This window comes from Mercurialis annua, linkage group LG7 (genome assembly GCF_937616625.2).
Source record: "Mercurialis annua linkage group LG7, ddMerAnnu1.2, whole genome shotgun sequence".
Classification (NCBI taxonomy): Eukaryota; Viridiplantae; Streptophyta; class Magnoliopsida; order Malpighiales; family Euphorbiaceae; genus Mercurialis; species Mercurialis annua.
Window position 1 is genome coordinate 43,673,952 of NC_065576.1, and position 13,239 is coordinate 43,687,190.

Below are 13,239 nucleotides of genomic sequence, written 5' to 3' on the forward strand. Positions count from 1 at the left end.
TTTTAATTTTTATTTCTAATTTTTAAAATCTTCAAATTTACTCTATTTTTTTAATTTTGTGTTTCAATTGTACTCATTTGTTTTTCTAATTTTAGTTTTTTCAATTGAAAAAGATGCAAATATGTCCTTCATATTTAACACATAGTCTCTATCTTTTGTACATTTTAAAATACTATGAGGGACATATTTTAAAAAAAAATAGAAAAACTCAAATTAAAACAAAATTGGTATAGTTGAAACTAACATTTAATAATTGGGATAAAATTGATAATTTTAAAAATCTAAAATCTAAATAAAAAAATTGAAAAGATAATAATATAATTTTAAATTATTAGTCTCATAATTTATTTTTTTAACTATGAGTCTCCTTTAAAATGCCTAATAAAATATTTAATAATATTATAAGACTAATAAGAATATTGACTAAGAACTTTCTAGCATCACATACAAATAATAAAATAATAATCCAACTTTTTCTTTTTGATATTGATGAAATCTAATGTATAACTTTAACAAATGCATAAAAACAAGAAAAAGGTACAATATATAACAAGAAAGATTAGCAAATTAATTAAAGAAAAAAAGATCATTTATGAATTTAAAATTTGACTTCAAGATCAAGTAAGTTCTTAACATCCAGAAAGGTTTAAATATGCTCTCAACATTTCAAAAAATGAACAACCAAATCCTTCAATTTCGACAATTAAGCCTCAGCATCTCATTTATAAGTTAAATTGGGGGTCAGGTTGTTCACTTTTTATGACGTTAAGGGCATATTTGAATTCCAAATGTTGAAAGCTTATTTGATTTTAAAGTTAAATTTTAGAAGTATAAATGACACTTTTCCTTTAATTAAAATAACACATGCAACAATATAACATTAATTAGTGGAAGTGAGATAAAAGAATAGGAATGATGCTATCAGAAAGAATTTGGTTAGTTTTTTCGGTAGGATGAAAAGCATCCCAAAATACATATTTATTGGCATCTGGGCATGTAATTGAATGTTCATTGCAGAGGTAACTCATTTCAAATGTTCCTGTTGCACAACATGCCATTCCCGTCACCTCAAATCCTGCCATTAATTCATCACCAAAAATCAACACAGTTCGGAAATATATATAATATTGTGTGATTTCATCTCTAAAGCCAAAAAAAATGATAAAGTAAATTGATAAGATTTTAAAATAATTATATATCTCACAAAATTAAAAAAATTGAATTAATAATATAAAACCAAAAACTTTTGTATAATGTATACTCGCATGGAAACCTAATTATTATCTTAAATGTCATATACAAAATCATTTTTTAAAATAAAGTGATATATTTATTCTGTTATATGAAAACCTAATTGTGTAATTTAAAGGCTAAATCTATTTTGGAATCCTCAAACTATATAATTTTAATTCATCAAATCCCTCAATTTCTACTGGCTTTTTTAGATTCTAACTTTCATTTTTTGATTAATCAGGTCCCACAACTTTTATTTGGCTTTTTTAAATTCCTAAATTTTTGTTTTTTGGTTCATTATGTTCTTAAACGAAGATCCAGTTAAGGACTTAATGAACCAAATTATGAAAGTTTAGACACCCAATGAAATAAAAAAACAAAAATTTAGAAATTTAAAAAATTCAAATAAAAGTTAAGAAACCTGATTAATCAAAAAAGCAAAGATTTAGGAATCTGAAAAAGCCAAATATAAAAATTAAGAGCTCTGATGAATCAAAACCGTATAATTTAGGTTTAGCCTTATTTAAATGTCACATAATGCATGCATGCATGATTTCGTTTTCACTAGCACCATCCAGATCTTATTAGTAGCTTGTATAATTATTGGAAATGGGTGTGAGCTTTAATGACTATAGATATAAATAGCTGGTAAAAGTTTCCAACCATATTAAATTAGGTTGGACCAGGTACTGGACAACAAGTAATATTTGCTTCACCTTTTCTATCTTAAATTTCATGTTGGGTTGTTAATTAATCTCCATTAACTACTTGTAATGCATCCGATGTGACACATTATTTACACAATAAATCAATAAAATATTAATATTAAAATATTTAATAGTAGAAAAATGGATAATGATGAAATGTTTCACTATTGCAAATGTTTATAGGTCTAATATCTTAAAAAAAAAACACGATTTTATAGCCTGTTTTTTATTCTAAACTTTTCCCTTTTTCTTATATACTAGTATAAGTTTAGGGTCTCACAAAACCTCTAAATCACCACATTAATTCTGCTTATTGAAAATTATTAGAGTATATAGCTACTGTTGCTCCAAAGCTGATGAAGCAAGCCTCCTCCTCTTGAAAGTGTGATGCTGCCATGTCATTTCCAGCTATTTTACAGTTTGATTCCAGCTGTATTACAGCTGGTTACAGCTCATGTAGAGCTTATATAATGTGTATAAATAGAGTTCAATATTTTAGCTTTAAACTTTGATTTGTAACTTTACAATCCAATCAATATAGTTGCTTGTTCTCTGAGTTCATTTTTTGATATGGTATCAGAGCGGGTCCGAGCCCGGGATCAGGCATTTCCGCCGGTGTTGCCGCCGTGTTTCAGTTTTATCGTTTCTTCTCCGTTGTACTGAACTGGATGTCCAGTCCCAGCAGTCCGGATTGATTTTCAGATTCAGTTTGATGTTGAGCATCGCTATCGGTGACTACAATTTCTCGTTCATCGCTATCGGTGATTTTCTATCGGTTTCAGTATCAAGTTCATTTCAGTTTATCGCTATCGGTGCTGAAAATTCAAGCTCTCTATTGAATCGTTGCTATCAACGATTTCAGGTTTCTATTCTGTCAAATTTGTCTTTTGATCAATCTCTGATTAGTTCAATTCATTGTTGTTGATGTCAATTCAAATTTGGTTCTTTTCTATCAGTTCAGGTTTCAACAAATTCTTTGTTGATTTTAGTTCATATCTGATTGAAATTTCAATTTCACATTGGGAAGTTCATATCAATTACCGGTTTCTGCTTTTGTTTTCTTTTGAGTTTAATCTCAAATTAAATTCGGTTCAGTTTTCTATTCTTTTCAATTTCTTATCTCTTTGATATTTTTCTTAGTTCATCTCTTTAGAATCCAATATCAGTTTGTTCTATGTCAAAATAAGTACGCAGAGATTTGGATTTCTGTTCATTAGTGCGATATCATTTGCTTCCCTCGAATTCGATCACCTCGTAATTTCTAGATTTTGATCTAAATCTATATCAGTTTTCTTTTCTTTTGTTCTTCGTGTATTGTGCTGATTGATTGTTATATTTTTTGAAATTTGATTGAATTGATTAGTTTGAGTGGATTTATTCTTCCTGCCAATTGTGCACATCTTGTGTTTGATAAAAGGCTTCCACTAAATCAAGTTCAGTTGAGTGATAACAAGAAGTTTCTGCAAAGTAATCAGGGACTTGGAGAATTGGGAAGTTTATTGTTTTAGCAGCTAGTGAATTTGCACATGTATTGCATATGGACAAAGTGATAATTATGGAGGAGAATGGTATATGGCACCAAAGTGCATCATTATTAGTTGTGAATTTGATCTATAAAGTACCAGCAAATTATGTTAAAGCACTTGGACATGTGCTCTCCAAAGTATCTGCAAATAATGTTGTAGCACTAAAATCTCCTCAGTTGGACAAAATAGAGAACACTGCTGCACTTTATTACTGGTGTGTGTTGCTGCCATCATGTGACTGTTGCTGCAAACGCTGCTTTAACTGATGCACACCGCTGCTACTGCTGCTCCAAATCATTGCTATAAACAGGTATTGCTGCAAGGCTACTTCAAGCTGAACATAATTGATATATGTCCAGCTTGAGGGGGGATATTAGAGTATATAGCTACTGTTGCTCCAAAGCTGATGAAGCAAGCCTCCTCCTCTTGAAAGTGTGATGCTGCCATGTCATTTCCAGCTATTTTACAGTTTGATTCCAGCTGTATTACAGCTGGTTACAGCTCATGTAGAGCTTATATAATGTGTATAAATAGAGTTCAATATTTTAGCTTTAAACTTTGATTTGTAACTTTACAATCCAATCAATATAGTTGCTTGTTCTCTGAGTTCATTTTCTGATAAAAATTGGTTATAAAATTAATTATTTCTGATTGAGTAATTAATCAACGTGTAAATTATTTTTATTAATTGTGTTAGAAATAAATATTGTCCAATTTATAAATTTGGTTTAATACTTCCTCTATTCACAATTGATATGTTGATTTTCATTTTGAATGTCTCTAGTTATAGGCTTGTTTTTATTTTTAAAAATTTATAATCTAGATAAAAAATAAAAATTAGTAACTTGTGATAATTTTAATATTAAAAATAATGTCATGTCATTTTAAATATTATTTTATAAAAATGTATCAGACTGATAATTGATAATTATTTAATAAAAATATTATAGATAGTATAATTTTAGCTAAAACTATATATGTTTTAATATGTGTACATTGAATAAGCTCCAATAATCGTCTAGCTAGAATGAAGCATAATAGTTTAAACGGAATATACAATGATCCTCTTATCTATAATATTTAAAAAAAATTAGAAAAAAATAAAAACAATCAGGAAAACTATATATATTTTTCATTGGTACAAATTTTAATAAAAATTATGTACATATGTGGTTTGTGTTATTTTGGTATTTCTTAATTTTAATTAAACTTGCAATGCTGGTTATTTTGAATATAATTAATTTTATATTTTAAATTATAAATTTAATACATAGAGTCTCCCAATATTAAATAATTATTTAATCTATCAACTATAGTAATTATAAAAGAAAAATTAACTAAATAATTAAGTATTGACATAAAGAAATTATATACTAACTTACCAAATAGGGCAGGTCTTCTGATGATATCATAGAAAGTATCATAAACATTTCTTGTAAACAATATTTTCAATCCTCCAAAATTTCTGTTCATCTCCGAGACCAATCCCTCCAATTTTCCATTAAATTCCAATGCTACATTATTGTATTCCTCCGAACAATCATGACGGCCGATGAAATTCGTTGTCCTTTCTAACGGTAAACAACCCATCGGAGGAACTCCTGTTACCGATATTTTCCTAGCTCCAAGATTGTACAGTTCTGCAATAAAATTTCCAGCAATTCTAACGAGAAAATCCTCGTATTGCTTCACGGTGAATTGCGATCGCCTTGTCGGAAATGTGTAGTAATTTTCTAGAAAATCATTTGTTCCTAAGCTCATTAAATATAATGATTCGCGTATTATCTCGTTCGCCTTCTCATTTCCGACATATGCTCGTAGCTTGTTCTGATAATCTCTGTAATACTCTATTTCCCTCCATAACGGAATCACATTCTGAATATAAATTCAATTGTAAAGTTAAATTAAACTAACTGTGATATCATTTAAATTGGTTAATTGATCATGGTGGTAACTGTATTTTGTTTTTAGTTCAATTTAGTGACCCTCATTTAATTTGCTTTAATTTGGCAGTTGAACTTCCATGTAAGTGACATTATGAAGGCCTTGAGCGATATCCGACCAAATTATATTTATGTGGATATTATTTTTTAATTATATATGTGAAATTATACCTTTATATTTATGTAGGCATAACAAATAAAAAATCAACCTGACAATTTTTTTAGTGACAGTTGAAACAAAAAATATAGTTTAGCACCAAAATAAAACAAATTAAAATATGGTAATTAAAATGAAATTTAAACAAAGTGCAGTAACTATCATAATCAATTAACCAAATTAAATTAAATACAAATGAAAACGGAGGTTAAAAGTATAAGTGGCACCAAATTTATATTCAATATACGTCTCACTCTCACATTTAATATCAAAATTTCAATTAGTATGAAAATGATACTAAATATTTTAATTTAATTATGATAAAGTATTCAAAAAAAATTGGCGACTCATATGACAATCAATGTAGCAGCTGATTTGATAGTATATTATCAGATCGGAAAATAATGAAGTGTTATCTATAAAAATTAAAAATTATATTTTGATAGGATTTTGATACAAATTAAAGTTCTGGTATCAAATTGCAAGGTAAGACAAATATTTAGTACCTGTAAAAATGGAAAAAATGTAGTTAAGTTGATGCATGCAAAAGTAAGAGACTTACCAAGACTTTAGAAGTAGCATTATCATAACCAGTTCCGGCGGAGGCAAAGCAAACGCCGGTAGCGAAATCTGAAATACTATACGAAGGATCTAAGTAAGCCGGTATTGCCGGCTTTAGCCCAAACGCCTGAGAAATAAAATCAGGAGGAATCCGGCCATTACAGAACCGCCCTGTAGGGCGGCCGCCTTGAAAATCACGGCCATAAGGGCGGAAATTACTCTTTAAAAGAGTAGAAATAACGTTGTTATTGCCAGCATCCACTGATGAATCTCCGAACACTATTACTGCTGGAATTTTTGCTGCAACTAATATAATTAGTTGTGTGAAGAATAGAACAAGATTTATATGCATAGAATTGGCCATGTTTTGTTGATTTGTTGAGTGGTGAACCAAGAAAATGAAGTGAGTGATAAATAAGAGGTGGATAGAAGAAGAAATGGTAAAAAGTAAAGACATTAATGCGGACAAGTTTGGTGGGTTTAGTAATTAAATGGGTGTCAGCATTTAGGGTTTGCAAGTTGTATTGGTGAGATTTTGTCTGAAATACATAATTTTTTAGAAAAAAGAAAATTAATTTTAAACTTTGTCCGGCTGGTACGAAAAAATCGTCCATCAAAACTTTATTCTTACATTTCGCCCCGACTAAATTTTCTAATTACGCCATTATATTATATGTACTTATACCGATAGGGGTGGAGCCAAAACATTTAGTCATGTGGAATCGAAACACTATTAAAAAGTAAATTATACAAACATATTATGCAAAAAATTTATATATCGAGTTTCAAAACAACAAAAAAACATCGCATAAAATAAATAAACACACTAATGAAAATTTATTCAAATCACCAAACACTAACAAATAAATATTAGGAGATAATTGAATCTATAATAATAAAAATAAAACTAAAATACTTACTTTCGGTAGATTTACAACATCAATCACTTGCCATTACTTAAATTATAAATAATCGTATTGAAATAATTTAAGATAATTACTATACGATTTTATAAAATAAACTAATTTATTATAAAAAAATAAAAAAAAAATTACTCAAATTGAGTGGAAATCGTAATATCTTTAAGCACTTCGCTCATAGTTATTAAATGTGAAAGGTAATTTGAGACGCCAAGATATCATAGGGCCCGAGATGCGAGGCACAAGGTGAGGCCTTTTGGAGAAAAGGTGCCGACAAAAATAAGTACAATTATATATCTATACTATATATGAAACCACAGATGGGGGCGGGAGACAGACAAATTTACCGAATAATCTTTATTAATTTATTACTAAATAAAAAATTTATGGTCATTAATTAATTAATTATTTAATTTATTGTAAAATATATATTTTAATTAGAATCCTAATGAGAGATAATATAATTAGAGTCCTAATAAGAATAAAATTATAATAATCGGTAATAAATTTTTTTAGTTACGAAGGTAGCCAACTTATTCATTATTTGCGATGAATGATGATGCACAATAGGAGTGAGCACGGTTCGGTTCGGTATGAAAAATGCGAAAACTAAACCAAACCACTCCTACTATTTTAAAAACCAAATTCCACACGTTCGGTGCATTGTTAATTCGGTTTGGCGATGGACCACTGGGACAATCGTCCCTCTGCACCATCGCCATAGCCAGGCGATGATGCACAGGGCCATCGCCATCGCCGGGCGATGTCCCTTAAAAAAAAAATTCTTTTTTATTAAAACAATTAAAAACGAAACAAAATTAATTGCCGGAGGTCCCCGTTTTTTATCTCTCGTCGATTCCGACATAAATCGGCTCCGGTTATCGTCGGGATTTTAGGTTGAGTTTGAGAGATTTTTGAGTTGAGAGGATTTTTGTTTTTTTGTTTTTGAATTGAAATTATGTTAGGGGCATTTCAGTCAAAAGTTGGGCGGTGGGTAGTAATTTGAGGCGGCGAATAGTAGTCCACCAAATAAATGAAGCTGCAAAACAAGAAATAGAAAAAAAAGCAATCAGTTTGTATTTTAAGTACTAAACTAGTTAAACATATACATTGAGGCTCAGAATTCATAAGTTTTAAGTCAACAAACTTATCAACTCTTAAAGGCAACAACAAACTTATGTCACACAGTTTAAGGTTGAACAGTTTTAGACTTAAAGGTGAAAACTTCATCATTGCCAAAACATATGATAAATTAGCATAAGACGGAGAAATCATAAACTATTTGCAGTCACTATAAATTGCATTCACAACAGACATATAGATCTCCTCATTGTCATTGCCAATTGCTAACTAAGTAGGGCTCAGAAAAGAAAATGTATCAAGTATAAACACCAAGATCATAAAAAGGTGGCAGTAAGTATATGCCTGAACAGTTTACAATCTAAAGTATTCTAACTTAGATGTGGATGCATCATCATAGCCATTGGCAAAATAACAGACAGAGCAATCAAGAAAACCACAGCACAACCATCAGATTCATACCAACATAGACCTCTACAGTGTCTATGCCAACTATCATAAGCATGATGCAACAAGGCAACCCAGCAAGCAACAATAGATAAATAGAGCATCATGCAGTAAGGAAATAAAACCATATTAGGATATAAAACGAGCAAGTTAAGGCTTCCATCAGATTATGATAAAGAACCAACAAGTAAAATAAATAAGATTAAACAGTTAAAAACAAACTTTTAATCATTTATTGCATTTGCTGGATCATGTAAACCTAAAAATACACAAAATAAACAAGTTAAAACACGAACAATTCATATAACAGAACTAAGCAAAACATAAACAAAAAAAATGGATTTACCTTCTTCTAACTCCTCCAAAGACAGCTCAACAGAAACATGCTTTGATGGATCTCTTAGCCAGTCCTGAGTGAAAATTAAGGCCTCCACCATCTTAGGAGTTAAATAACTCCTAAAGTCATATAGCACTCTTCCACCAGTGCTGAAGCAGACTCTAAAGCAACTGTAGAGACTGGTACTACAAGTATGTCACGAGCAAGTCTAGATAGGACTGGAAATCTTTGAAAAGCCTCTATTTTACGTCAATTTCATGTCATTTGTATAATGTATTTTAGTGTCTTATTGGCGTAAAATAGAGAGTTTTATAATCATTTTAACCCTTTTGTAGTTTTTAATATAAATTGTGAATACTTAGCATTTTTTGAGTATAACTGAATAAATAGAGCTTTAATAAAGTGAAAGTCAAGCCGCATTGATTCTATTAAGTTCAAGAAGAAGAAGAATAGAGAATCAAGTATAAGTACAAGCAACTTAGCCGCTAAATCAGTCTCTGAAAGTTTAGATCGAAAAGTTGAAAATTCGGACATAATTTCGTATCCGGATCATATCTGGAGTTAGGAAAATCCAAATCATATGATTCAACTTGTCATGCAAAGATAAGAGATATATCTGCAATTTTCATGAAAAAACCAAATCCAAATGCAGACTCTAACCGACTCATAATCGGCCTCCGAGACGTAACCTGTACGAACCAAGAATCGAATCAGCCAGAGTCAATGGATTTGGGTGAAACAGCCCCTGAACCGGCCCGAAACCGGCCCACGACTTCAGGCCGGCCTAGGGCCGGTTCAGACTTTTGGAAATTTCACTATTTTCCGGAAAATAAAGGCAGGCCGGTCCTCGACCGGTGCCAAGCCGGCGTAGGTACGGAATATGAAGAATTCGACCATTTTGGAAGGTTTTGGAGTCTTGGTGAGAACTCATGGATCTTCCATATTGATCTACCTTTGGATCACATTCAAGATGTGATTTTCCTTAACTTACACACAAAGAAACGAGCTTGACTTCAATCATGCTCATTATGAAAATGAGATATGAAACCATGACTTTAAGCTCACTATGGGAAGGAAAGAGAGACTTGATCATCACTCAGACTCTCTATGAAATGTAGAGATATCACACTTGATCATCACTCAAGATTAGCAATGAAAAGAAGATCTCCTATGTCTTGACCACCACTCCTCTTATGCCTATAAATAGGACACATTTGTGTAGAGAAGAAGAGACTCTCACATTCAATTGTGTACATAATACAAATTTCTCTTAACCATTATTCTCTTTTCACTTCTTTTTTTACATGTTCTTGAGGTGTAACAATTTTATTGTTATTTTCAATATAACAATGGATTGCTAAACCTTTAAACTAGGATTATGGATGTAGCCTAGTTAGAGGGAAATTCTTGATTATTTATTATTACATCTCATAAATGTTTTAAACAAGGTTTTTCTTTAATTTTCTTGTAATGATCATGAATATTAAGATTGATCATCTTAATTTTTTTATCCTAGAATTCATGTGAAAGACTTATCGGTGAAGCATGAATTTTGATCTAGAGATTAAACACAATTTACTTAACAATAGAGATATGTCTAAAAAATTGTGATGACGCTAATTGTTTTACTTAATGGGTTTAATTAATTAACATGTTAATTGAGAAATATCAAAAATTAATTAAACACGAGTTTATGTCTCGAGAGAGAATAAACATATTTTAGAAACAATTACATGAAAAAGCTTTTGAGATGTATTATTAATTATGATAGAATTTTTCCTCAACTATGATGAGCCCCGAAATCGTAGTTGTTTTTAGTATTGATATTTTACTAAAAATATTCATTTACTTTTCTTTATTTAATTATTTATTCTCAAAACCAAATCAACTTAACAGAACGGTTACTTTATAAAAGTTAAATTAAATAACATTTTAAAGAGTTCGTCCCTAGTGGATTCGACATCGGAATATTCCGATTATTACTTGCTACAATTGATTATGTGCACTTGCAGAATTAGCCGATCAACCTTTCAGAATTGAACCTCCACCATTTCAAGATATCAAAATCCCCATCATTAGGTACTACTGCTTCACTTAAGTACACATCAAGTTCAGATTTCTTGGTTAGACCCACACCACCAGTCTCCAACATTTGTTACATGAACCTTTCTTTTAACACAGAGTTGGCTTGAGAGCATTGGCCAAGAGTTTCAAATTGGGAGGTACCCTGGCCAGCAACAGCTTCAGATTGGGAGGTACCCTGGCCAGCAACAGCTTCAGATTGGGAGGTACCCTGGCCAGCAACAACCAACTCTTTCTTGTAATGCAGATTATAGTCATTAAATAGATCATGCAAGTCATCCATCAAACAAGTAAATAAGAATTTCCCTTTGTGGGAGCCATACATCTGAGACAAGGTATACTCCATGTACATAATCCTATCCCTTTGGTCTAACATATTAGAAAAAAAATCAGTTTGTTCATTACCAAAGGATCACCCCAGTACTTATCAAACTTTGTTTTCATTCTGGTTCCCATTAACATCAAAGATAAATCACTAGAAGCCATCCAATCTTGTAAAATTGTACACAAATCAGAAATCTCATTGAAATGGTTGTTAGAAGTCATATAAAGAGAACCAAAAATTCTCAGTGTCATTTTATAAAAGCATAGATTATTTGCTGACAGGGGTAACATGGTAAAATGTGTAATTATCAAACAGTGGATTAATTTGTTCAAAACCATCAACTTAACACATTTTATCTTTTATGACAAGTTAAAGGGGTCAAATTAACCTTTATTCAAAATCAAAGTGGACTACTATTTACCGCCCTAAATTACTACCCACCGCCCAATTTTTTACCAAAATACCCTTAAGTCATTTTCAGTTTTTTTTTAAAAATATTCAATCCTCTCAATTCAATTAAAAACCCAACGAATATCCGAGTGAATTTACAATAAAAATGCCAAAATCGACTAGAGATAGAGGACGGAACCTCCGGTAAATATTAAATTTTTTATTTTTTTTTTATTTTTTTAATGGATGGCCCATAGGGGCCATCTCCTTGATTTGGCGATGGCTCTTATGGGCCATCGCCAAATCAAGGCGATAGCCCATAGGGTCCATCGCCAAATCAAAGAGATGACCCATTAAAAAAATTTAAAAAATTTAAAAATTAAAAAAATTAAAAATCGATTAATTATTAGAGGTTATCGTCCTCTATTTTTAGGTGATTTTGATATTTTTATTATAAATTTACTCGGTTATTTGTCGAGTTTTTAGTTTAGTTGAGAGGATTGAGTTTTTTTTTGGCAAAACCCATGGAGAGGCCCCTCTATTTTACGTGTTTTGTTCAAGAGGTCCCTCCTCCAAAGTTTGTCACGTTCGGGTCCCTGTACTTGTCAATAATTCAATTTTAAGGCCCTTATGTGGACGGAAAATGGAAAGTGTAACTCACTCTCCGTTATTTAACAGAAAATGATGATGTGGCATTCTTTCCCATGTATTGAGGTCCACGTGGCATTAATTTTTAGGCCTTATATCACACTAACTTACAACTTAATAAAAAAGTGTAAAACTAAATAAATTTAATGACAAAATTGTTATTTTTCCATATCTTCTTCCATTACTAACAAATCCAGATCCGTTCAAAAACCCACCGCTCCACCTTTCTCCAGCCATTTCCCGATTTTGATTTTCCGGCGAAATGATTTGATAAGCCATGAATCTAAAGAACTATGCCCTCCTTTTATGGAAACATAACCACCGATGTCCGCTCCACCGCCGCTGTCTTCGTCATCGCTGTCGTAAGGATCTCCGATGGAAGATGAGCTATCGGTGCAGGTATCCTCATCCTCGTCCTCATCCAGCTCATGATTTGGTCTACCGAGACCCGATCCGATCCGGCTCGAGATGAGGTGGTGGTCCTACCCTAGAACTTCCAGAACTTCCTCGTCCTCCTTCAAGAACATACAAGTGTGAGCTGAAGCTGAAGCGGAATCACCGTGGTGGTGGTGGTGGAGATCTTAAGAAGGAGATGAGACTTCGATGCTGAATGTGGGACCCACCAAGACCTCCATTGAAGCCAAAAAATCTGACGGTAGTGGTGTTTTTAGAGTGGATTCTTCTTGCCGGTGGACTTTAATTAGTCGTCGTCGATGAACTGTGGATTCAGAGAAGAAAAAACAGAGATATGCTCATTCGGATCACAATTAATATAATAGCAATTTGTTTTTCTGTGATAGTTGACATGTGAGCTGAAGTGGATGATGAGTTTCTTTGTTGATGATTTATATTACTTGAATTTTGAGAAGTTATTGAATTCTGT

General features: G+C 31.6%; 1 protein-coding gene across 1 annotated transcript; it reads right to left on the reverse strand.

Annotated features, from left to right (window-relative positions):
- Positions 1-454: 454 nt before the first annotated feature.
- LOC126654691 (GDSL esterase/lipase At2g42990-like) lies at positions 455-6,559 on the reverse strand. Its single transcript, XM_050348634.2, has 3 exons — positions 6,129-6,559; positions 4,849-5,341; positions 455-1,075 (listed from the first exon to the last, which is right to left on the reverse strand). The coding sequence occupies exons 1-3, from the start codon at positions 6,489-6,491 to the stop codon at positions 885-887; spliced, it is 1,047 nt and encodes a 348-aa protein (XP_050204591.1). The 5' UTR covers positions 6,492-6,559; the 3' UTR covers positions 455-884.
- Positions 6,560-13,239: the final 6,680 nt, after the last annotated feature.